Here is a 27,519-nt window from a genome sequence, read left to right on the forward strand (position 1 = left end):
AGAGATAATATCTCCTGACCCTTTACCCGAAACTTCCTAAGACGAAGCTATGGAAGAATGGGAGGGGGTAAAATCTTCCAAGGAAGAAAAAGCAACTGGAAGAAGGAACAAGAAGGTGACTGAGAAGTGGCCATTGGAGGAGGAGAATATCCCTTCCAAGATGGCACCTTCTTCCTCTGATGCTTCCTCTCGGCAAAATTCCTCCACTGCTCAGGAGGCCAAGAACGGCATTCACAGAGAGGGGACAAGCCTTCGACTCACACTGGGCCCCCACAAAGACAGGGCAAGAAACAAGACAGGAACCATGAACAGGAATTCCTACTGGTCCTGGAGAGCAAGTCGGGACCAAAAGCACTGTCAAAGATCTCGCGACATCAACCTGTGTTGAGGGAGAGGTGGGAAACATGCTATGTTTAGCCAAGAAGTATCCTCATAAACCCTCATCTGGAAACATAAAAACCCGCCTTGTCTCAATCCTTTCAATTTACACATCTGAAAAACTAATACATTACAACATTCCAAGAAATTGTGTAGTCGAAAATAAAAAACATTGTTCATGAAGAGGCATTTCAGAACAAGGAGGAAAAGAACGTCGAAGAGGGAAGTTCTCAAACAAGGTTCAGAAATGTCTAAAAATAGAACAGATGGCATCAAGAGTTGGACACTATCCCTCCAACTCACCACAGTTATATGAATAAAGAAAACAGAATACACAAAACAAACACCAAGATGATAAGTGTTGGGTTTGTGTAAATATGAAAAAATCAGTAAATGATATATAAAGAGAAAGGCTCCAAAACTTATAAAGGCTAAAATGAGTCAATTGGCTACATAGCACGAATGAGTAACCATATCATTTGTGAGAGACAGAAAAACATGTTGAAATGTTTTAATATATCAATACATGCAAAGTATAAACAAAAATTATTAACAATATATTCAAACACAGAAAAGATACTTGAACGGCAGGACAGAGAAAGAAATGCACGTCTATACCAGACTGCAGCCAACAGAAAATTGTGTAGAACTGAACATACTCCGACTTGGTGGGCTGTACTTTCACCCCTACCATCAGTAACTGTTACCATAACCACCTTGTAAAAGTTTAACGGCCGGATTTCTAGCTCACTGAAAGTTATCCCCATATGTAAAGACCGAGGGTTTGTATTTGTGCTGGAACAAACCAAATTTGAGAAAATCGCATTTTTGGAGTTAATGTGTTCTGCCTTTTTATGGCAGCACTATAAGTGGTACCACCCTACAAAAAATTTAAATCTTATGTTAGTGTCTCATTTGGTATGATAAGTTCTTTTAGTTGATGACAACCACTTCTCAATGCAATACTATCTATCTGCTGTTCTGCCTCTGCCAAGTGATTAAATAAGAATGGAAATGCAATAATTAGAAAAGAAAAACTGTGCCAAGCATATAGCAAGATGATGGAAAACATTTTTATGGGCAGATGTGAAGTAAGCAAAGATAATCCAATATATAAATACCACCAGTTCACACTCAAAGGGACAAAATGATCATACTAAATGTAAACAAATATATTTATCTTAAAAACAAAACATCAAAATCCCATTCACCCATAGAATTGTACTTTAAAGCTAGGAGATACAGTAGAAACTTGCACTAACAGACTGTATTTCTTTTGGCATAAAGTGCTTTTTATTTTGGATCATTTTTTAGGCTGATCTGGATAAAATGGCCATGATTAAGCGCTAGTTTAGCACTGCCAGAATTAAGCAAGCATTGGATGCAATGCTACGTGGCAATGCGTAATGTGGGAGATACAAGGATATTATTAGTGCTGCATATTTACTAAGTTGTCTGTGACGGATCTTTGTCCCGTGCACCTTTGTGACTAACTCCTATTCATCTTTGGCATTCCTTATAACTGTGATATTACAATCACTTGACTGCAATTCTTTTATATCTCTTTACAGTAAAGGACAACTTTTACTGTAAACATGATTTGTGAATACTGTGTACACAAGCTTGTTTTGTGATCAACCTTTGCATTATATCACCAACAATCTTTGCTTACTTTATATCTGGTGAAATGCATTTGTTTTTATACAAATACAGACTATCATAGTTTCCTTTTGCTAACCTAACTAATGCTTCCAAGTTTGTTAATGGAGTCTAAAACAAGAAAAAGCCTAGCTTAGTCACCCATGAAAACTCTCCCTGATAATGGACACTTAGACATTATTGGACATCCCAAGCCGTAATAGACTTCATGACATGAACTCTACTGTGAAAGTCATGAACTCTACTGTGAAAGTCTACTGTATTCAACAATTATCATGTTATAAAGATAAGTCTCCCAAAAACACAGAACAATATTTTGCTTAACAAACAAAAAAGTAGAGCTTAGAAAATATATATCTTTAACCACAAGCAACAAAAGCAGTATGCTGTATTTTCTTTTTCTGCAACACCAAAAACGAAAAAATTAAAAAGTAACTGAATTTCCAACAAAATTAAAATGCTCCCAAAGCTTATGCCATATGTGACTTACAAAATGACAAAGCATGACATAGAAAAATTATAAGAAAGCATCTTCAGTGATTTTCTCAGTTGTCCTTCATATCTCTCTTCAATTTGTATAAAGCAATCAGCCTAACATCCCTCCATTCACGGCGCTCCTGTAAAAGAGTAAAGTCAATAAGGATTAACCAAAAAATATGGCCGTTTTTCAAGATTATTTGCATTTATTCCTAGATATACAACCTACAGAGTTTTACAGTAATTCTTCAATTATCTGGATCACCCTTATCCAGAACTCAACATTATCCAACACACCTGGACTAGGGACTAAGGCACCAGGTATATGACACATAAATTTCAAAAACATTTTTAAAAACCACTCTCTCGTGATTGGCAATGCTGTGCAGCCTCGGGAAAATGTTGATAACACTGCTTAAACTCAAACAGACTGACAAAGGGTTTTGAGGGGTGGGAGAGGCCTCAAAAAGTTTCCAAGGTGGGGGGTGCACTGTAGGCCTGGGTGCCATGGGAGAAGAAGGGCAGTAGGGCTGTGTAGAGGAACTCACTCAGAGAAAGGGTTGCTTTGGGAGGTGGGTGGAGCTGGGGAGCAGTTACCCTGGCTGGGAGGGGGTGGGGATGCAGTGTTGGATGGGTGAAGAGGGCTAGGAAGACATCTGACTTGATTGAGCTTTTGTGTTGTTACGTTTATGGTTTTTTATTTAAATTTTATGCTATTTTCATTTGTATTTTTACTATATTTTCTAATTTTTTTTATTTTTACAACCCAAAACATAAACACAATCATGTGCATAGAGTATGAGAGAGAGAGAGAGAGAGAGAGAGAGAGAGAGAGAGAGAGAGAGAGAGAGAGAGAGAGAGAGAGAGAGAGAGAGAGAGAGAGAGAGAATATCCAGTGATAAAATATTCTCTCATGTACAGTACTGTTATATGTGTGAAAATCATACTTAGTCAACTAAACTTGAAATGAAATACTGTACAGTAAATCAAGCACACTAAAAAAGAAAAATGGCATACTTAATACCGCACTGAGAAAAACACACAAATGCACAAACCATGTAGAGACAGTAACATTAACATTGAGGAAATGTTACATGAAGATGTAAACCCACACACAGGCATGCAAGTAAAGCTTCTGTGAAACTATGAGGGAACATGACAAATCATTAATTCCAGTATAACAGAAAATGGTCAACTACTTCTTGGTAGCGTTCTTAAAACAAATTTGCTTTGGTCAGTCATCATTGAGAAATGCCATATGTACTAAAGATGTAAATTCAAGGTGTTTCACACAAACAGTTTCCATGATAGTCTTTACCTACCAAACGAATTTCATTTTCGGCAGACTGTACTAGGCTAGGGTTTCAAACAAGATTACCAAACTTATGGCTTACGTAACAATTCATAACCATCTCTTATACTGCAATTAACAGCCATTTACCAAAGAAATGACATAAACAACATCGAGCCTAAAATAGACAAATGAATCAGGAAACAGGTGTTTTGCAATTTGGGGGGATTTTAGTTCAACAAAGTGCAGTATGTTAGTTTCCTTTTCTATAACCATTCTACATTTACGTACAAAAATAAAAATAATAATTCCAGAAATACATCCAATCCTTTTAGGAACATCTGAAAGTGAAGAAAGGAGGAGGAACAAGAAATGCAGTTTTTGCCCTTTGACTGATGATGGAAAAACACCAGGAAAAGCAAAAAGGACTGCACATACTATTCATGGATCTGGAAAAGGCATATGATAAAGTTGCATACCAAGAGGTTTGGAGGTGCATGCGAGCAAAGGGAACACTGGAGAAGTATGTGAGGTTGGTCCAAGATAGGTATGGTGAAAAACACAGGTAGAAGCAGTGTCAGGTTAACTGAATGGATACCAGTAAGAGTTGGTTTACATCAGGGATCTGCTTCAAGTCCAGATCTTTTTGACCTGATTATGGATGTCTTATCTCAGGGAATAAGAGATCAATCCCACCTGGTGCAAGCTGTTTGTTAATGATATTGTGATATGCAGCACCAACAGAGGGGCAGTGGAATCAAAACTAGAGTAATGGAGGAAGATAGTACTGGAAGACAGAGGATTAAAGATCAGCAGAAAGAAGACTGAATACTTAAGTTCAATGCGGATCAAGACTCTCAGATTAGTATGGAAGGGACAAGGTTAAACTGAGTACAAAAATTTAGGTATCTTGGTTCAAAAGCAGTGAGTGATGGAAATTTGGATGAAGAAATAACACAGTGCAAGCTGGATAGAAAAATTGTAGAAAGATGTCAGGTGTCTTGTGTGACCGCAGAATCAACATAAAGGTTAAAGGAAGAGTGCATAAGACAGTAGTTAGACCAGCTTCGATATATGGAGCTGAAACATGGCCAGTAAAGAGAAGGCAAGAGAAGAAATTGGATGCAGTAGAGATGAAAATGCATAGGTGGACATATGGAGTGACAAAAATGGACAGGATCAAGAATGAAAGAATAATACAAAACTACTAAAGTCATAGAACTATCAAAGAAGGCCAAGGAGAGAAGTCTGCAGTGGTATGGCCATGTGATGAGAAGGGATGAGATATATGTAGGGAGGAGAGTGATACGGATGGAGGTGCCTGGTGGGAGAGCAAGAGGAAGACCAAAGCGAAGTTGGATGGTTGTTGTTAAAGAAGATTTGAGAGACAAACAATTGTCAAGGGGCAATGTGTTTCACTGAGCCAGGTGGAGGAAAACTGTCAGAAACATCAACACCACACAGAAGTGGAAAAAGATGCTGAGAAAGAAGATAGGCTACAGTATATGTACCTCCCAGCTTAAATGTATGTAAAATATTATGCCAAAGAACTTTGCTGTCTGATATATGGGTGAATGATGATGTCTAAACTTACATAAATTTCTGTTTTTCCACATTTTTATACATCATAACTGTATTGTTTTTTCCTCTAGAGAACTATAAACCTACTAAGGAGGCTCATGTGTCTGTTTTTACTGTGGCATTACTGATGATACATTCAGCATGCCTCATATTCGATGCTATGTAGTATATAGCAAAGTCATCCATGTAAATATTATTTTTATTTTAACTAGTACTGCTTAAGTCCAGAGTGCTAATAAGAACAATTCCATGTGGAACTCCATTTTCAAGTGAGAAAGCACCATTATTTCATACTTGAAAGATATTGTCTGTAAGAAAGTTTTTCAACATAAACTCGTTGGTGACCATTTACTAGATCATTTTTTGTAATTCTTGTAAAACTTATTATCTACAAGTGGTATATGCTTTCAAGATATCAGCAAAAACAGCTACTGTGATTTGTTTAACTTCAAATCCTATACAGATGTGCTCTTCCACATGGGCTAGTGAATCTAGAGTAGATCTTTCATGCTGTGATCCACACTGGGTAGACATCATCATCTTATTTTCTTATTATGTGCCAAACGAGTAGTGAATTTACCATTTTCTCTAACAATCTGCATAAACAACTTTTTAGGGAAATTGAATTGTAAGTATTTACATTACTTGGGTCTTCTCCTGGTTTAGATATCAAAATAATTATGACATTATGCCATTCTAAAGGAAAAATTCTGATCCACAAAAATAGATCTTTATAATTTGGAAGGGCATATTCTAATATATATCATCTGTCATTTAAAAATGTGGGTTTGATTCAGATCTAGTTTTTATCTTACAAAAATGTTCATCTAGATTTTTGTTGCCCTTACGTTGGCAAATTTTCTCTAATGTTACTTAGTTCTTCAGGGTCAAGAATCATTTCCATCATTTTTGACGACCATTTCATCCGTTTTCTTGAATTTTTGCCATAATTTTTGTATAGGCTTATTGGTGGAAACGTCTCATACATAGTCTCCATGATACTATTCCTTCTTGCACAATTTTTCTAAACTTTGAAAAGTTTGTATATTGGACTTAGTGTACCATTTCTATCAATATTATAATAATTGTTAATGTCTGCTTGAAAATGTTGTGACTTATCAGTTTTGTTGAACTTTTTGTTTAGATTGCCTAATCTTTTTCCAGATGAAAGTTTTTGTTTCATTAATTCTGTATCAGTATTAAACCAACCTGGTACTTTGTTTGTCAGAATGTGGTTTGGAATGGGGTATGGGTTAATCTGTGGTATTTGTGATAAAAAGGATTTTGACGAAGGAAAAATCTATTTCTGGGGAGGGGCCCGTGTCACCCAGTGAAATAATCCATTCAGCACTTATTTCTAGGTAATTCCGTTGCTAGATACCAGAGAAAAGCTAAATGTAAAGCTGGGGTTACTACCCCAAGAGCGAGCTCCAAGAAATGGAGTCGTATATGGTAAAGGGTGAGAATGTCACAACCACGGGACCCTGCCCTATAAAGATTCCCAATGTCAAAAGTCCCAACGAGAGAGGTGCCGATACAAGCCCATGCACTACCCGCGGACTGTACACAAGGCAACACTAGCCGCATTCCATGTTAGCACCCACCCCACTAGAATGATGTTTATCATGGGAGGGAGAGAATGAAAACGTGTGGGTCACCGGGTGACACGGGCCCCTCCCCAGAAATAGATTTTTCCTTTGTCAAAATCCTTTTTCTGAGCTTGGCCCCGTGTCACCCGGTGAAATTCCATTACTAACTCGAATTTCTAGGTATAAATATGCTAAATATACCAGAGAAAAAGCTTTCAGGAATGCTGGAGTTACTACCCCCAGATCGTCTTCTAATGAAGACGCTCGGTATAACCAAGGGTGAGTGAAGGAATCACAACCACAGAGCCGCACTCTATAGACATCCCTATGTCAATATCCCCGAGAAGAGTGAGGGGCCGTACCAGCGCCCACGCTCCCCAGCCCGCCACGCGGCAACTCCAGAGCCATCTGAACTCATTCCATTCCAGACTAGCACCATCCCCAGGCTTGGCATGAGCCAGTAGGGGGGGCGAACCTGTACCTCAAAATATTCTAGGGGGTCACCAGGTGACAGGGCCTCCTCAGAAATAGATTTTTCCTTTGTCAAAATCCCTTTTCTGAGCTCGGCCCGTGTCACCCGGTGAAATAGTGTCAGAGAATCATGCCAAGACTGCAAAGCTATAACAGAATACAAAAGGTAACTGGAAAGACACACATGCTATGGAAAAATAGATTTAATAAAAATATCTCAACAATGAAAATTGGGCTTAACTATAGGTAAATACTGGTGACATAATACACCTCACATCAAAAGGGTACAATGAAATAGCAAACTTAACCTATGAACAAGGTAGAAACACTAACATATAGTACAATAGGGGAAAATAAAAAGGCCCCTATAATTCATTAGAATAACCAGTAATTACAAACTTAAACCTAAAAGCAGTGAGATACAATTGAAAGACAAAAATATATGTGGTACATGCAAAATAAAAACCGCTTCAGTACCTCTGACTAAATCTAAATCCACAACATATCAAATCCAAATCACAAGACAAGCAATAATCAGGTATAACAGTATCGAGTATGAGGAGCAAGGCAGCGAGGCATGATCGATCCAGAAAGGCAGGTAGAGAAATAAATGAGGCAGGCGGGCGGGGAAGGAAAAGGATAAGGATAATTAAAATGAGGAGATGACACTCCCACAGCCACCGCAGAAAATTTCATGGCTTCGAGTGATTTAAATAGTGGGTTAAACGCTAGAGGTGATTTCTATCCCATATACTCGGTAAGTTAAGCAAAATTCATATAATGAAAATAGATAGTAAAGGTAGCCACTGCACGTTAGAGTTCTCAACGGAGACGATGTGCCCAGCCACTAGCGAAGATGAGGGCCCACTTAGGGATCCTGCCAGACAGATGCCATGCTCCTTCTGACAGTCTGGCAAAACCTGGATAAGGGGATACCAGGCCGGAAGGGAAGAAATGCCCTTCCACCAACCTCCATGTGCCCACACCCCCGATAGGAGGGTGCCTTCATGCTGGGAAGCAAAAGGGTTAGGCGCCAAGGTTCCCAGACTGGAGGGGAAAAGAGGTGGAGGTGTCCGAACGATAGAATTCGAACGGAGCAGGATTTAACAGGTGATCCATTGACAATGAGTCTTGAGATTAATCTCTTGGGATTTAAGCTCCTGGGAAAGGGAAGGCACGGACTATGAGGTAGATAGACAGTTTGATAGGTTGACAATGACCCTCAAATCGAGCTCCTTATAAGGAGACCCGTAAAAAGAGTCTTCAACAAAGGAAGGAGGGGGTAACCACCTTGCTTTGCTTGGGCCGTGTCCCTTTCCAGAAGACGAGGCCAAACTCGTGACGGCACCGGATTAGAGATCCGAGACATCCTCGAGGGTGCCCCGGAGCGGGTCTTCTTGGTTTAAAAAGGTTCTTTTAACTGATTTCACCTTAGGGACGGTAGACCAGGAACCGTCGAAAAGGGATGAGAAGCTAACAATCCCCTAAAGGAAAAGTTTGCCTCACCTAATTCCGAGCTAAGCGGAAAAAGGTTTGCCTCAATTATTCTCGCACCTACTTATCGCTCCGGGATGATGTTCACAGGTTCGAGAACGGGACAGAAGGCCGCAACGTCTTCAGAAAACTCTCTGTAAACAGTTAACTTGAAGCAAAGAGTTACGAGACTTACGGCCGGCCTCCAGGAGGGGAAAAATTAGGACCCCAAACACCGGAGGAGCAACTATTAATAAGTCATATGAGACGGAGTTTGGCGAAGGAAAAACCGATAGGTGTATATGAAACCTACCGATTTATCGAGAATCTCACCCAGAGACGGAGTTTGGCAGAGGAAATCGATAGGCGTATATGAAACCTACCGATCCACCGAGAATCTCGCCGGAGAGAGCCCAAAACACCAAAGAGCAACTATTAAAAAAGCCACATGAGGGCGGAGAACCGATAGGTTTATATGAAACCTACCGATTTATCGAGAATCTCGCCGGAGACGGAGTTTGGCGGAGGGAAATCGATAGGCGTATATGTGAAACCTACCGATTTATCACCGAAAGAGCGACTATTAATAAGCCACATGAGCGGAGCTTGGCGGAGGTAAAACCGACAGGTGTATATGAAACCTACGGATTCATCAGGTAGCCTGCTCGGGAGAGCATAGCGCATAACGCAACCTGCTGGGTGCCAAACGACTAATAATAAGCCAAATGAGGCAGCGTTTGGCGGAGATAAAACCGACTGGTGTAAATAAAACCTACGGATTCATCAAGTAGCCTGCTTGGAGAGAGCATAGCGTACTTTACAACCTTCCGAGCCAAGAATAAGTCACATGAGGCGGAGTTTGGCGGAGACGAAACCGACAGGTATATATAAAACCTACGGGTTCATCAAGAAGTCTGCTCGGGGAGAGCATAGCGTACTTCATAAACTTCCGTGCCAAACTATAAATTCTCCAAAACAGACTGCGCACCGGAATGGGAACTATAGACTCCGTGATCGCTGGCTTGTTGCAGGATAGCGGAGCATTCCTGCACTCAACAAAACCAGCTGAAAATGTATGAGAAATGGGCATGCTGGAACGGATGCCGGAGCAGAGTACCGTAGCAGCGACTTAGCCTAGTCAGACCAGGAAAACCCCCGGAGAAAACCGGAGAGAAAACCGGGCTAACAGGACAAAACTCATAGACATAAAAACAGAGTCAACGGAACATTCCGAAGCGATCATGTTTGAACAATATGTGAAGGAAACAAACAAAGTGGGAAGGTTATGAACTGTTCGGAAGTAGGAGCACTCAGAGCCAAGAGAGGAAAACCCCGTAGGAGGATATCCTGAACGGCGTGATAGCGGTGGGGAATAAACGCGACCGCTAAACACTAAAATCGCGCGAGCAGTAAGCAAGGAGAGCGCCCAACAAGATAACGAAACACCGAACAGGTAGTAGCAAAATGGAGGGGGAACGCCAGTAAATGAAACAGAAGACAGTTAGGTGGAAAACGCTAACTGGCCTTGTATGAGATCCCAACAGTGAGGTGCGAACATGTACGAAGCACCACGAAGGGAAACAGTCGGCGTAAAAAGGAAGGGGGAAGGATAGGCCAGGAGGTTGGTAACCCAAAGTAGCGACCAGGGTGGGACAGCACTCCCGGGCGCCCAGAGATTCTCATAGATCCCCTCGCTATATTTTGTAATAAAATTATTAATTTCACTGTGATCTTTTAGATTTTCAAAGAGAGGGCTCTGTCATGTGCATAAGTGATATATTTCCCAGTCAACTTCATGAATATTCTAATAACGAAAATGTTTAGCCAGGTCATTTTGTAAACTTGAAATTAAAATTAGAAAATGATCACTCTTGCAAGTTTCTTACACCTTCCTCACACGTGAGTCACCTCCATCTCCTCTCTAATGTCCACAGACAAAGCACACATCCAAGAAGGGCCTGGAATAGGAGCGATGAAGCAATGTAGGCAAAACACAACTCTCAGCTACTGCTTCCCAAGGCAAAACAAACAAAAAAATTGGGCCTTAATATGCTGTTTCTGGGTTAGATGGCTTGGCCTTCATCAAAGGTTCTATCAAAGTGAACAAAGAGGGCTTATCATGAATGTCCAATTTATGGAACATGGCCTTCAACAATTCCTTTGTTCCCTGAAGTTTGTCTCTGGAGTGCAGAAGCAGGTTGAAGAACCAAGAGCCAATACAGACAAGAGGAGATTACCAAACCTAAGAATGCTTCAAACACTCAAGTTGGTGCTCCTAAACGTGCTCTATCCTACACACTGTGGAGGGGGTAGGGTAGCTTCTACAATAGGTCAAGGGATAGAGGCTATAGCAGGCATGGATATGTGAAAAGGAAATCTCAGCAGAGTATTGTCTCATGAGACACCATAGATACCCTTGTCACCTTCCTCCATTTAAAACCATATCTCTCCCACGGGAAAGGAGACCAAGAAGCACAGTCAGTTCAAGTCGGAAACCTTAAACACTTTTGGCCTCTGCATGCCAAACATAAAAATTAAGGGTCAGTGGTGGATGTAATCTATCAGAAAAAGGGCATCTGAATTGATCACCCTTACAAGGAGAAAATAATTCTGTCACCATCATTCCCAACACAAACTACCAACTAATCACAAATTACCAACTAATGCATATCTGCAGACTACAGTAACTACAGACCAATTTCTGTTCTCCCTGTGCTCTCCATAGTTGCTGAAAAACTTATTTTCAAGCCACTATTTATGTATGTAGAATCTAAAGGATTATTAGCTGACAGTCAATACATGAATACAGGAAGTAGTTAGGTGCCTGTGATGCTCTTTTAGACTTGATCACCATTTGCGAGGGAACCTTGATAAGGGTTTTGAGTGCAGAGTAATCCAAATAGATTTTAGTCCTATTTTCGTTTTAGTAAATCACAAGGCACTTACTTTATAAACTTCAAAGTCTTGGAGTGGGTAGGTATGTTCTAGGATTACTTAAAGATTTCCTTACAGGTAGGCAGCAGCAAGCTGCTGTGGACAGGATCTTCAGTGAACCAAGACCTATTGTGTCTGGAGTTCCCCAGGGCAGTGTTCTTGGTCCACTGTTATTTTTAGTGTATACAAGTGATATGGTTGTTGGCCTGGTAAGCAAGATTGTTCAATATGACAATGATGCAACACTTGTGGTTGTAGTAAAGTCTCCACTTATGAGAAATAAAGCTGCCCTCAGCCTCAATCGGAACATGGGCCAGATCAGGGAATGGTGTAGTCGGTGGGGTATGAGGTTGAACTCCACTAAAACGAAAATACTACTGATTAGCAGACCCTCATGCAGATTTCCAATCCCATCCTCCCCTTCAGGTGGATGGAACTTTGCTGACTGAGGATTGAGTCTGAAGCTTTAACTATTCTAGATGTAACTTTTGACTTGCATCGAACTTTTGAGAAACATTTGATAAAAGTTTCAGCAAATGCTGCACGAAAGTTAGGTATTGTTTTTAAGGCCTCGTATACAATATTTATAACAGTGATAAAATCAATGCAACCTGTTTTAAATCACTTGTAGTCCCTTTACTGGAATACTGTTCTCTGGTGTGGATGTCTGTTTCTGCCAGAGATTTATATCTTTTAGATAGAGTGGTTCCTGGTGGTAAGTTTCTGTTTCCTAGTAGTAGCAGTTACGACTTGGACCATCAACAGATGGTCTCTTGTTTGTCATTTTTTCATAAGTTACGTTTCAACAGAGATCTTACACATTCACAACTGATCCCTGATCCCCTTCAACTGCTGAGAACAACCAGATTCGCTGAACAGCAGCACCAACATGCAGTAAATGTGTCTTGCTGTCGAACTTCTCGGTTCCAGAGGTCCTATATTCCTCACTGTTGTAACAGCCTCCCAAATGGTGTCATGCAATTGAAACTTCAGAAGTTCAAGCAAAAATGCAATGCATTACTCCCCTAATACTATTCTTCTTGCATTTTAATTAATTTTCATCTATTTATCTATTTATTTGTTTATCTTTTTTCTTTTTTAATACGTGGGATCTCCTTTCTGTATTTCCCTTTACTTCCTCTTACTTCTTCCTAATGAACACCATATTCTTTGGAAGCTTGAATTTCAACTCAATGGCCTCTGTGGGCTTGTTTCATATGAATAGGTTTCATCTACCGAATATAATAATAATAATGACAGAAAAGTTCATCACAAACCATTTAAGTAAGAAATTACAGAAACTAAAGCTTCAACCACAGCCATGATAAGAATGCAGGTAAGATGTCTTCTTGAGGCACCACTGATGCTATGCTTACTGTGTCCGTCAGCAGTTACCCACAAACCTGCACAATGGAGGCCACCAAATGTAAAACCTTGTTTTCAAGTTTAGAATGGTCCCAAATGTATCAGAGAAATATCTGCATAAAAGATGAGGGTTTGTATCCTCAGACAAAAATGTAAATGTTTTATGATCTTTATACATTTGTAACTTTTGCATTATCTTTTGCTTATTTTTATACTTAGTATTTTAATTTCATGTAATATTTTAAAAACAAATTCAATAAACCTAAATTGTGGGTTCCACACTTTTATATGCTCCCAGTCATGAACTCAACTCCTACACTTACCTTCAAGGTCACAAAGTTGAGTATTCTATGTTCCATATGTTTAATAATTTTTTACTTAATTTCTACATCATCTGAATTACCTCTACACATAAAAAATTTTACAATTCAATGGTCTTCTCCTTAATTCTTATTTCTAATACAGATATATACTGCCACCCTCATATTCCAACTCTCTCACTATTAAACTAAGTACATCTCTTGCAATTAGAATAAACCATATCTTACCTGAAGTTTCTCTGTGGGCAACCAACTTTCCAACTGAGAACACAGTATTTTGGAGTCCTCTTTCTTCCATGATGGAGTCGGCCCTAATAGTTTTGAGATATTGTTTATTGTTGATCCATAGCGGTCCATGTAATCTTCCATTCCTAATGATAGGCAAATAAAGAACATCAGAATTTAATAAATATTAATGCCTTTCAGGTTCTTGTCTTTGCAAATATAGTAATTGGGATAATTAATAAGTCCGTTTAAAAAAGGGGCTATTACTATGGTTTTTCACACCCTCAAAGATTTTCAGGATTTCAAAATAAAAATTGTAGAAAATCTTTCTTCTAAGTGAGTGTACAGAGTACTACCCAAATGAAGTGCATTATAGTACTGTATATGTAAAATGGAAAATTTGCCTTTACTAAAACAATGTAATAAACTTTTTACTTTTTTATTTTTCCTACGTATACAAACCAGAGCCTTTTACTTAGAAGTACCCTTCCGAGTGAACTGGGAAGGGTTGTTGAAGTTTGTAACAAGGTCACTGAACTGGTGCTTATGGTGGGTGAGTGGGAGAATATTCCTCTCTCACCTACATCATCACACACTCATTCATTTAGCCACAGGAACAAAGTGGGGCAATTGAGGTGGGATTAAGACAAAAGGCTCTGGTTTGTATACTATGAAAAATACCAAATTCAAAGTAATTTGTATTTCATCCCCTAACATGATTTCATCATATATCTTGTGTGTCATGCGAATTGCATTTTTGATAACCTAGATAACATTAGGCTGACCTCTTTTCCTCAGCAATCCCATCTTGTTAAATAAATGCAAGTAAAAATTAAAAATAGTCTTTACTTACTGAAAGAATTTCATTTTTGTAGATGATACTGTACTATGCTAAGCTCATGGAGCAAATTTAATTTTTGGTGGATCATATGCTTGTAGAGTGAATTTCATTTTTGGTAGATTGTACTAGACTAGGCTTTCAAACAAGACTACCAAACTTATGGTTACTGTAACAATTCATAATCAAATCTTATAATTAACAACCACTTACTATATTGCATGATCACCACTTCCCAAAGAACTGACATAAACAACATCAAGTCTGACATAAACCAATGAATCGGGATACAGCTGTTTTGCGATTTTGGGTGATTTTATTTTAACATAAAAGTTTGTTAGTTTACCTTTGTATACCCATTTATCACTGATTTACGAAAATATTAATTCCAGTAATAATCCAATTCTTTTATCAACTAAAAAATGATTATTCTAATTATTTCAGTAGTAGTATGCCTCAATCAGCTGATTCTGACCACGTAAACATTAGCCTAGCCTACTTAAATGCATGTGGCAGATGATCAGTTTTTTATATGATGATACAACATGATAATAATACAGTATAAATGGTTTCAGCAAGTAAGATATCTGTTTCATTGCCATTGCCTTTATCTTACATACAGCTGTAATAGCTTATTTGACTTATGCAAATGGATACTGTAAGTGTAATACCCACTCTAGGCCAATACTTCACCCATACACATTTGGTATCTTGTATATAGTAACGCAATTTGGTAAAAACTGATAAGAATGTTACTGTATGAAAAATATGTTAAAGGTGATAAAAACATGGTAGGCTGTTGATAAACACAGGTATGCTACCTACTTTCCAAATTGTGTCAATTTATGAGAAAGGGAAAAGAAGGGGTTATATTTCTTCTAAGGTGTACTTATGCAGTGTATACAGTCCAACAACTTAAAACTGGCATCCTTGGGACCAGGCCACTGCCAGACCACAGAAAATCCCAGATAACAGAAATCACCCCTAAATAATCCCCTATGTACATAGTCCTGCCAGCTAATGCCACATTTGTTATCAAAAGTGTTATCAAAAGTAGAACAAGTGTTACTGAGTGAAGAGAACTGGCTCGTTTCATTCGATGACAATGCAGCAAATCCTGCACCAGACAGATAAGATTTGGAGCCTACTAAATACAGTCATACCTCGAAATTACGCGAGGTTAGGTTCCGGAGCCCCTCGTGCAAGGTGAATTTTCGCGGAAGTTTGGTACGGTCTTAAAAATGCCAATAAATGTTTATTTCCAGAGTTTAAGTACTAAATATGACCCTAATCATGCTTCCAAAGTATTAAGCTAACTTTTAAATGAACTAAAGTTAGTGTAATTTTATTTAAAATTTAGCTTATTACCCTTAAAAAAGGAATACAGTAAATGGTTGACATAAAATTGAGTACTGCACAGTTTCATAATAGTGCATTTACAGTAGGTGCGTACGTATACTAATGTTACCCCTAATTCATGGGATGCCGTTTTCTTTGTCACTTAGAGTAAAAGCCGTTTTCTTTGCGTCACTAAGCAAAACATCATGTGTCAGTCAACAAAAGTACAATTCCATAAAATATCAAAAACATGTACATAATGTTCGTAGAAGGTAGTACAGTACAGGTAAAATTCAATCAATTTAAAATTATATACTGTACAGATAATGACATACAGAGAAATAATAAGTTGTAAAAGTATGTTTGAGCGCTAACTACGAATGAGATGATGAGAGAGAGAGAGAGAGAGAGAGAGAGAGAGAGAGAGAGAGAGAGAGAGAGAGAGAGAGAGAGACTGTACTAAAGTAACTGTACTGCTTGTGTATCGTATTTATGCGCAAATATATAAATACAAATTTTCCATTCTGATTTTACACCTAAAAACACGAAAACTTCAAAATTAAACACTTTCTACAGGGGTATCATCTTTGAAAAATGCAGTAACTAAGGGTATCACATCTTGTAAAAGTACACCAACTGAACATGCTGTAATTACATGCACATACAGATTGCACCAGCACTTTTCTCCGAGGTGAACAGAGTAATTTTCAAAGAATGACACTTATACAACTCTTAGTTACATTTCTGATATTACATTAACGAATTCATTTTATCAAATGAGCGTGACTGAACAACCTCATCTCAAGGTCATGTAAAGTCTTTGTGACAAAGACTTTGCAAATGGACATAATTCTTGTATGATATTTATGTACAGAAATATAAATATAAATTTTCCATATCGATTTTACAGTTAAAAGCATGAAAACTTATAAATGTACTTCAAACATTAAACAAGCATTTTCTGCAGGGGTATCATCTTTGAAAAGTGCAGTAACTTTGCAAATGGGTATCACATCTTGTAAAAGTACACTAAGTGAATGTGCTGAAATTACCTTTGCATCATATTTATGAATGTACAAAAATAAAAATAATACATTTTCAATACAGATTTTACATATGAAAGCATGAAATGCATTTTTCATAGAGATTTTACACATGAAAACATGAAATGCATTTTTCATAGAGATTTTGCACATTAAAACATGAAATGCATTTTTCATACAGATTTTACACAAAAGCATGAGATGCATTTTTCATACAGATTTTACACATAAAAGAATGAAATGCATCTTTCATACATATTTTACACATAAAAGCATGAAAACTTGTAAATTACTTCAAAAATTAAACACCCACTTCTGCAGGGTTTCTCGAGAATTTCGTGTGTGTGTGTGAAAAAATCGCGTATGCTCATTACTTAGGTTCCAGTGAAAAGTTCGTGTGTGTGTGAATTCGCGCAACTCGAATCGTGTAAGATCGAAGTATTACTGTACATTACTAATAAAAATGTGCAGTAAACAAAACTCCCACTTTGTGTATACTACTTTTCACAAAAGAACAGCCCTGGTACTAATCTGCAATGTGCTATCAAGATCTTGACCATCTTATCACAAAGAGAACAATCTTGCAGATTTTTCTAGTGGACATGAACATGGGCTCAGACATCCTGCGCTATATGCAGTTCACCTTGGGTATTTGTGATACCCCTCCCTTGTCTCTCTCTTCAAAGTGGCATGATTGATTAATTTGTGAAAACTGCCACTGCAATTACTATAAGTCATTAATTATGAAAGTAAATAATTTAGGGAAAAATCTTGCAAAAATTTTCAAGAAACATTCATTCAGTCCATGCTTACTAAATAAATACTTAAAAACTCCCTACATCCCTGAAACTTTATTCAAAAATTCAAACAACCTAGTGAAAACAATGTGTAAATGCAACAGCTAGATCATTTTAAAGGAGATAGCATTCTTGCTGCTATTAAACCGGACCATATACTTTGATTTTACTTATTTTCAACATATAAACACTTGGAAATAAAACACTAGCTGTATTCCTGGATTTGGTAACAAAATCAGAAACCAAGAAGGATAACGACTGATGTTTCTGGTGACAAGAATGGGAGTCAACCTTCAAGCAAGTCCAAAGTTTGGGTAGAGCATACTTTAACTCATGAAAATTCCAAAACACCAATACATCACAATAAAATTTAGGTTCAAAATGCCAACAGTGAGTGAACAAGTGAGTGAGGGGCATTTTAACTTACCATTAGCATTGAGTAAAGCAGTTTCAAGAGGGCCCATCCAGGCATAACGATACCCAAGCCCATCTCTTATCAAGGCATCTACATCTTCAGCACTCAGGATTCCATTAGTAACCATGTTGTGGCATTCATTCAAAATAGCATATCTGAAAATTAATTGCTTATTACATTAAAAAATTTATGGAAGGGGAAAAATCCTTATCAAAAATTTCTGCAAAGTTAATTCTCTGGAAAAAATAACTCACAATTATTAACTGTGATAAACTGTCAGCTGACCATTGAAATGACCTTTATGGAAAATTTTAAAAAATGTTCACAACAAAAATAACAAATTTTTAAAAGTAATTTGTATTTTTCCTAACATACAAACCTTTAGTTTTTTACATAGGATGTAGCTTGCAGATGCAAGCTGGAACGGCTGTTAACCTTCAGACTTGGTCATTAACTATCGACAGGTTGGGAAAAGCCCTAACCACATCTGTTGTACTGCACTCCACTTTGCCTTTCAGCCCAGGTACCACAATGAGGGGTGGCTGAGGTGGGACGTGAATGTAAAGAACTCCAAGTCTGTATGTTAGGAAAAATACAAACTACTTTAAAAAATCTGCTACCGGTATTTATTCCTACACAAATATAAACCTTCACTCTTTACATATGAAATTTACCCATTGGCAGGGAGAGTCTGGGCAAATCTCTGAACTAATTGCTTGATTTTACCCACCTGGGAATACCTTCCTGGTCTGGAAGAGCTGAGGAAGGATCCTGCACCTCTAGCTTGTTGGACATATGGGATGTTGCAACTGCTAGACTTCATGACGTAAAGTAATGAGTTTGCTTCATTACCAAAACTAACAGGTTTGTTTCACTGTCTATCCCTCTCTCCCTGTGTCTAAAGAGAGGGGGGGGGGACATGCATACAATCAATCTACAAAAAGACAAAGGACAGGGTGCCTGTCATGAAACTCACCTGCAAAACTCATCCATCCAGCGTGTGATGGCTTGCTACCTGCCTTTCTGCCCTATGAGAGAGAAACGTAAAAGAGAGAAAGGAGGAGACCAGTCACTTACACACACATTCTCTCTCGCTTACCGTTCACCTTAGACAAGAAGCAACTTGTCCTCTTACGAGAGCCAAATGAGCTACAGAACTTGTTGGGCAGCCACCACAGGACCCAAAGAAAATGTGTCCAGGGACTTGTGGTAACATCCCAAAGGTAAAACGAGGTAAATGTGGTCTGGTGCAACCACACAACTGCTCATAGCACCTGTTGAACTGACAGGTTCTTCCTGAATGCAAGGGACGGGGTGATGCTCTTAACTTAGTGAGCTCTCACCCGGACCAAACTCCTGTCTACCTTGTCATATGATGAGTACACCTGTCTGATTGTCTCACAAAGTCAGAACGTGATAGTGTTCTTGGAAACCTCTTTCTTGGCCAAGTGGGTACTAACAAAGAGGCACCAACACTCAGGCCTGACATGCTGAGTTCTCTCGAGGTAGTACCGCAGCCACCCTAACTGGACAATGTAGCATTTTGTCCCGATCATCACCTGCAAAGTCCTCTAGGGAGGGGATCAAAAAGGACTCCAATCTGGCATCGGGGACTGACGGATTTTGAGTCTTCACTACAAACTCGAGTGTAACTTATCCACATCCCCTCGAGTTCTTAACATAGAAGGAAAGGCTACGAAGCTCACCTACTCTCTTTGCCGAAGCCAGGATAAGTAAGAAAACAGTCTTTAAGAGTCAGATCCCTGTCTGATCACTCTCTCAATGGTTCGTACAGCGTACGAGTTAGGCTCCTCCAGACAAGAGTCACATCCCACTTAGGGGGCCTGAGTTCCCTGGGTTGGCAAGACTGTTCAAAGCCTATCAGAAGCATAGAGATCTTCCACAAGGTCAAGAGATCTATCCTCTTCAACCAAAGAACCAGGTCAAGAGCAGCTCTATAGCACTTAATGCCGATACGGAGAGAAGCTTCTCTCAGAGAAGAAAGACAAGAAAGTCCACGACCTGCTGAAGAGAGGCTCTGGCCAGAGACATACCCTGTCGAGACACCAAGTACAGAAGATGGCTCATTTTCCCTGATACACAGCCGCTGAGGATTTCCACAGGTATCCAAACATCTCCTTTGCCGTACATTGAGAAAACCCTCTCGCTCGCAGGAAATGCTGGATAGTCTCCATGTGTGAAGTGCCAGTGTTTCCACTGCCTGGTGATACCTCTCGACTTGTGGCTGGCACAGAAGGTTGTGCCATGGGGGAATCTCTCTCAGGACCTCAGCCAACAGAGCCAGCAGGTTCAGGAACCACCAGTGTCAACTTGAGACTTGGGTGAGCAGAACCCTCTTGACCACCTGACGAATTAGACAAAATGGAGGGAAGCGTATGCCTCAAGTTGTCCCAAGGGTGCTATCAAATGTAATCTATCACAGCCCACAGGCCTGGAACAGTCGAACAGAACACCCATAACTTTCTGTTATGTCAGGTCATGAACAGGCCTATGTTTGGGACTCCTCATTATTTAAAGAGTCTCTCTGCAATGACCTGGCATAGAGATCACTCTGTCCCTATCACCTGAATCTGGTGACTGAGCTTGTCTGCCACCACATTCCATGACCCCAGAATGTACCTGGCTGACAGCTCCAGCCAGAAGGACACCAGTCTCTCCTGCTTGTTGATGTATGCCATTACCCTAGTGTTGTCAGTCATCAACACCACAGAACGCCTGTCACTTGGTCCTGAAACTCTTGTATGGCTGAAAAAGCTACCTTGAGTTCAAGGACATTGATATGGAGGTGTCTGTCATTCTGGTCCCCCACTCCTGAAACTACCATAATATTTCCATGTATAAGATGACCTTTAGATAAGACGAGGTGGAAAATTATGGCAAATTTTCACAAATTTAGCTCATATCTATAGTATAAGACGACTGTTAAATTACAAAACCATCGGTGTATAGGCTAGCATTTAAAACAAACAGGTATCTTATGAAATAATGGTTATGTAGAGATGATGTTATTACAAATACTGTTTTATACTTACTGTATCCTCAGAAATTCAAAATAAACAAAATAACAAAGCCAATTCTATATCATGTTTTTCCTACACAAGTGACCTAAGAGGGAAACATTATTTTGTTTGCGTCTCATCGCCAGTCTCAAACAACCCCTAACAATACAGTAATGTACGATAAATATTGTACATAATTATCATTCGTATGACTGACTTATTCTAAACAGTTATTTACCACCAAAATGATAATGAATTTTTAATGAAAAATGAAAATTACATTATCCTAAATGTTATTACTATTGTAATTACACTATCATTAAAATTTCTGAAAGGTTACTAAAAGATAAAGATTGCTGTGAGCGCAACCATAACTCGATGTTTACATTTTAGATAAAGGTTGCTGTGAGCGCAACCATAACTTGATGTTTACATTTTGTAATCTGGCTTCGCACAGATAAGTTGCTTTCATTTACATGGAACTATTCCTCAAATAGGTTATCTATTATGAAGATATGCCAATAATATACTGTATAAGGTAAAAATGGTTTTATTACGTTTACGTTTTGTCGCCAATCACAGACAACAATATGATAATGTACAATCACTATCGTTCGTATGACTGAATTATTCTAAACAGATATTTACCACCAAAATGATAATGAATTTTTAATGAAAAATGAATATTATGCTATCCTAAATATTATTACTATCGTAATTACACTACAGGAAACGACCCGTATTCGCGTTCTCACGTATTCATGGATTTCTCTTTGGAACATATCTACCCATTGTTCGCGGAAAATTCGCCCATTCACAGTATTTTAAACTGAGAAATATTCACTAAATACTGTATTTTCATCTCATTTTCATGATTAAATGCACTTTTTGTGATAAAACTATTAAAATACTCAGGTAATGCTCGATTATTCACCTTACAATAATTCGATTTTGCAATGGGGTAAGCAATTAACACTGATATGACAATATATTATTTATAAAATATTTTTAAATTTCGTGCGGGGCGCAGGCAGCAGCGTAATCAGGCAGACAGAGAGACCAAATTACAATAGACAACTTTTCCTCCATCTCTTTATCCCATCTTATAGTTAAAAAAGTAAAAGGGAATGATAAAAGTATTGTTAGTAACATTATACTCGTGTAAATGCGTACAGCCAAAAACAACTGACCAAGAAACTGTTGTTTTGCTTATAACCGAATCGGATAACAACAGCCATTTACATGTATTTCAACCATCATACAATAATAAACAATTACCACAGGTTATGGCACAAATGACGTTAAGTAGAACAGGACTGATTATTTTTACATTATACCCTTAATCGGTATGGACAAAAGATCGTCAAGGAAATATACTGCTAAATTTAAACTGCAAGTTGTAGCTGAAGCTGAGAAAACAATGTTCAAGCTGCTACTGACTATACTGTAAATTATCGTGCATCAGCAACATGGATGAAACTCAATTGTCATTAAAATGGGAGAGAAAGTATTTTAATCAAAACTACATGCATGAAAGAACACATTACTGTTATTTTTACGCCGATAAATGATAAACACGTAAAGCTTGTATTATGATGAAATCAAGTGAAAATAGCGAACGGAATCTTGAATTTATTTACACAAAACAAACACCCCCAAACGGCCATCGGATTTTGTCATCTATTATTAACGAAAATACATAAATTAATTTCACAACGAGACGTATTTTAGTTATATTTCCACTTAAAAACACTTCATATAACGAAAAATAACATTGCCCCTTATAAATAAAGTATCTAAGACTATAGATTCATTTACGCTAACTAGAAGCAAGAAAAGAGCTCTGAACTGAGTTAAATGCTGTGAAATAAACAGTAAACACCGCATAAACAATTTCCAAACCAAAACATTCATCACTATGATCACAATTTATAATACAAAAGCAATATAAGAATGGTGTATATACAATATTATTGGATACAGTGAATTAAGGCATAACATTTTAAAAGATCCATGGAAAAGATGCATATTCGTTATGTTGACGTTTGTATAATACGATATGAGAATATAGATTTTCAAGTCTGTATTGTATATATAACACATGCATTCTTTGGACCTTGAGCGATGATCTTGCCCACAATTTACACACTTTGGCCTACTACATTTCCATTTTGTGACATGTTCGTCTGATCCACAATAAGCACATGTACATTTATTTTGACAGTTTTACTTCATATACCCAGGTCTCCGCTCCATGTCACTGCCAAGTTTCCCAATGGCTCAAAAGGCACTCCCCACCATTGGCAGCAAGCATGGAGGAACTGTGCTCCTAGTGTCCTCCACCCTTCTTCTTTCCCTTGGCCCCCCTTCATGAACTGGGAGGGCTGAAAGGGGCACAGCTGCACACCTTTTTGCTACTGGGTTAGAAGCAGCCTGGGTACCTCTATAAGAGCCCGAGGAAGTTTGGGGCTTTCTCTGCCCAGAGAGGAAGGGCCAGCCTGACCTGAGGGTTGAGCCACAGTGACACATGAAGACCCAGAGGTCTTAGCCACTGCCTGGTGAACAATCTTGTTGCTTTTGTCAACCCGAAACTTGTCCAAGGCAGCCTCCACCTCACCTTTGGCAAGGAGGGAGGAGAATCCCAGGACCAGTCTGTTCCTTAGTGCCAAAGACTCAGAACCAACAAGCCTAGAGATTTGAGACAGCACAGCATCTCGCCTCTTCAACACTTCGTTAGCCCACAGGTTTGCTGTCTGGTGGATGAGGTAGGTAAGAACCCTGCCTCCAGACAGCATCAGTCTCTAGAAGGTTGTGATCCTGGCCATTGACAAGGACCAAAGATTAATCCAAGAGACCTTCTGGAATGCTGCCATGGCAGTTGATTCCAGTGGCTCTACCTCTGCCTGCGAGAAGGAAACTCCTTCTGCAAGGAGCCACTCCAGCGACAGAACAGGACACAGATGAATCAGGTTTGTCAACCTCCTTGGTCAGCAATGGGCTCTCCAAAGGCACATACTTCCTCTGGCAAGCTAGTGGCATAGGAAGTGTCCTGCAAAAACAGCTGGACTGGAGCAAATTCTATTACCCAGAAACAAGAGAATTCACCTGGTCCAACAACCCATCAGCAAGCCTTGACAATGGCAGGCCGATCAAGCCATGGGTTCATTCTGTGGAAGAATGGTCTGCAGAAAAAGCCAAGGTCTCTTCCTCAAGATCATCTAATGATCTCCACAAAATGCATCTACAACTCAGGGGTGCCCGAGTCCTGGAGCATAGGACCCTCCAGGTCCCAGTCTTTCCGAACCGCTACCACTGAGCTCCCATGAGATCTCTTGACCACTTGGGCATAAATCCTGTCCAGTCCAAGGACCAACCCAGGAACATAGGCCTCCATGGATGGGCTGGGTAGGGAGCGAGAACAGTTCCATTCCTGAGCCCTAGGCCTGTCTGGCTCCTGGCTCCCAGGAAACCCCAAGGAGATGGAGGGGACAGGTGAGGGATCACAAGCACCCTTGCCAAGCCTGTCAAAGCATGAGATCCTCACAGAAGAGCAAGACCTTGGACGGTCATCAACCTGTGGTGACATTGTCTGCACGGGTCAGGAAGAGCACTTCCGCTCACACAAACATGGGTGGGAGCTGTCCCTTGAGCGTGCGCCAGTCTTCTTAGAAGTCAGAGCCTCTATAGATGCAGAAGACCTCCTCTTGCCTGGCTTGGATGACCAGCCACTATCCTGGGATTGCAGGGCTGTGCAGGTAGTAGGGACTACTTTGTAAATCATGGACCCTTGCTGGCCTGGGTAGGTGAGTTACTAGGGCCAGTATCGGCACACCTGGGGTCTGCAGAACCCCAGGTAACGGTTGCATCTGTGTGCTCAGCAACAGGAGCAGCAGTACTTATAGTACCACTTGTGAGAGATCCGTCAGTCCTATCTACAGAAAATGGCTGGCTGCTGGAAGTTCTTCGGGACTTCCCATGGGAGGGCGAGCCAACCTCCTCCTTCCGCTTGCTAGCTTTGGAAGGGGAGGAGGTGACAGCTCACAATGACGACAAAGACGAAGATGACGACGTCGACTTCATTTTTCTCTCCTGGACTTGTCAAGTGCAGCCTTCAACAACAGCATGTGGAGGAGGACCTCACCCAGAGATGATGTAGATGACAGCACCAGGAGACACATCACTGATGCTGCATGCGGGGTCAACAAGAAAGTAGGGACAGTCCTAGAGGTGGTGGATACCATTACTATTGAAGTCGTCATGGTTATGGTCGAAGCAGTTACCAGAATGCCCTTCACAGCCCTCAAGTGATCAATCCAACCAGAAACACTCTGCTCCCCCGAGAGATCTAGGGAGGATCACAACTCCCTAGGTCCTTTGGCCTCCACAACACCCAAAACGAAAGTTAGATTAGGTGAGGGAGCCTCCCTATACCCTGAGAACAAGCATTTACTTAAGGACAACTCCTCCTCTGAGCGAAGATTCCTGGACAGGAACCAAGTTGGTCATCTTCCACCCCGCCCCCCTCGGCAGCTCTCTATCTAAGTAACACTAGGAATCTGGGAAGGGGAAACCCCTCCCTTGGGAGTGGTAACATTAGACAGAAGTTTGGCAGGAGGCAAGAAGGAACCAGAGAGAACCTTGATCTCACCTGCATAGTATTGCACTCCAATGACACTAAAGAAGTCTTCTTCCTCTTCCTCCTCCCAGCAAACCTCACCCACTGTTCAGATGGCCAAACCCAGCACTCTGAACATGAGCTGTTCTGGTCACACTCATGCTTACAGCATGACACACAGAGTATTAGGGACAACCTCAATAGAGGAGAGAAACCAGTTACACGGCCTGTCCTTCCCTGGTCAGCAATTTAGTCTTGATTTTTTAAAAATGTTAATTAATAGGATAATTTTTGTTTAGTAAGCCACCGTTCACAGCTCCTTTTAATGATGGACTTTTTTCCACTGGAGTGTTGTGAGGAAGTCCATCCCTTGTACGGGAATGAGTGAGTAAAACTCGTGATCAGAGTGAAGGTCTTAATTATCTACCGTACATATTTGAATAAGCGTTGTGTGAAAAACAGTGACCAATATTGAGCTCGAAGCCAATTTCCCTAGTGTAACGTTGGTGGTTAGTCTGAAAAGAGAAAAGACTCTTACCTCATCTCATTGGCAAGTGGGGAAAAAACATTTCATAGTTTTTGGTGAACAGCTCAATTGACTGAACATTTGGAGGGATGTTTTTGTTTTTCCTGTATCTACTCACCTGGTGGATTGGTTTTTGGATAAAGGGAAAAATGTTAGTGTATTTATTATCATTATGTGTATATGGTTATGATATGTCCTCTTGATAGTTTTTGGTAGGGTATCCAATAAAGTATTGTTCACAAGAATTCAGAGGAAACCTGTGCCAATTGTAGACTATTTGTAAATAAAACTAGAATAAGTAACAACTGTGTGATTTTCTCCCAAAAAAAATTGCTTAACTAGACTGCTGCTCTCTCTCGATATAATCAGCAGTGGCTCCCAAGAAAAAGAAACTACGACAGTACCTAAACACCTGCAGTTTCCTCTCCAAAGATAGCTTACGTGACTGGGGGTTTGCACTGTAATCGACAACAATCACACACAAGTATATTTCAAACAAAAAGAGGCATAAACAGAAAGCAAAATGCAGTCAGGCACAGAAGAGCAGAGACATCTTCACAAGACAGCATCTGAAAGCAAAGTGGAATGCAGTACGACAGGTGGGCGGGGCTTCCCCCTACCTGTAGCTAGTTTTCAACCTTGTCTGAAGGTTACACAGGCGTTCCAGCTAGCGCCAGTGAGCCAAGTCCTATGTAAAGAACGATGGTTTTATTTGTGTAGGAACAATTAAATAAACAGAATTCGTCATGAAGCAAAAGGCAGTGCTGTATATTAATAACAAAAATATAAGTTGTCTCCAAGAAGTGTAAATTTTTATCATTTAAAAAGTAGCTTTAACAGACCACTGAGTTAAAAGAACTCAAATAGGACTGGCCCAAAGAATTGGCAATTTTATACGTAAAATTTGTTTTTTGTAAATTCATTTTATCTAAGAGGTTGCAGTGTTGTACAAATTTTGGAATTGTTTCAAAAGAAAAGTTGCTATTTTCAGCTAAAATTTTTTTCATTGTGTGATTTTTAAAGTATAAGTTTCCTGGATGCTGATATTTTTGGCATCTTGTTAAAATATGCTATATAGATACTTGCATTTGACATATACTGTACATGTATCACAAATTGGTGGGGATTGTGTGTTGTGCACATTAAAAAACTGTTAGATTACTA

General features: G+C 39.6%; 1 protein-coding gene across 1 annotated transcript in view; it reads right to left on the reverse strand.

Moving 5' to 3' along the window:
- Nucleotides 1–1,535: 1,535 nt before the first annotated feature.
- The window catches only part of Had1 (beta Hydroxy acid dehydrogenase 1), a 96,318-nt gene continuing 70,334 nt past the window's right edge, over nucleotides 1,536–27,519 (reverse strand). The window contains exons 7-9 of the mRNA XM_067108945.1: nucleotides 18,207–18,349; nucleotides 13,767–13,909; nucleotides 1,536–2,654 (exon numbers count right to left, since the gene is read on the reverse strand). Coding sequence (XP_066965046.1) covers nucleotides 2,583–2,654; nucleotides 13,767–13,909; nucleotides 18,207–18,349 — 358 coding nt within the window. The 3' untranslated portion in view covers nucleotides 1,536–2,582. The remainder of the gene's footprint in view (nucleotides 2,655–13,766; nucleotides 13,910–18,206; nucleotides 18,350–27,519) is intronic.

The sequence above is a fragment of the Macrobrachium rosenbergii genome, chromosome 9 (assembly GCF_040412425.1).
Source record: "Macrobrachium rosenbergii isolate ZJJX-2024 chromosome 9, ASM4041242v1, whole genome shotgun sequence".
Lineage (NCBI taxonomy): Eukaryota > Metazoa > Arthropoda > Malacostraca > Decapoda > Palaemonidae > Macrobrachium > Macrobrachium rosenbergii.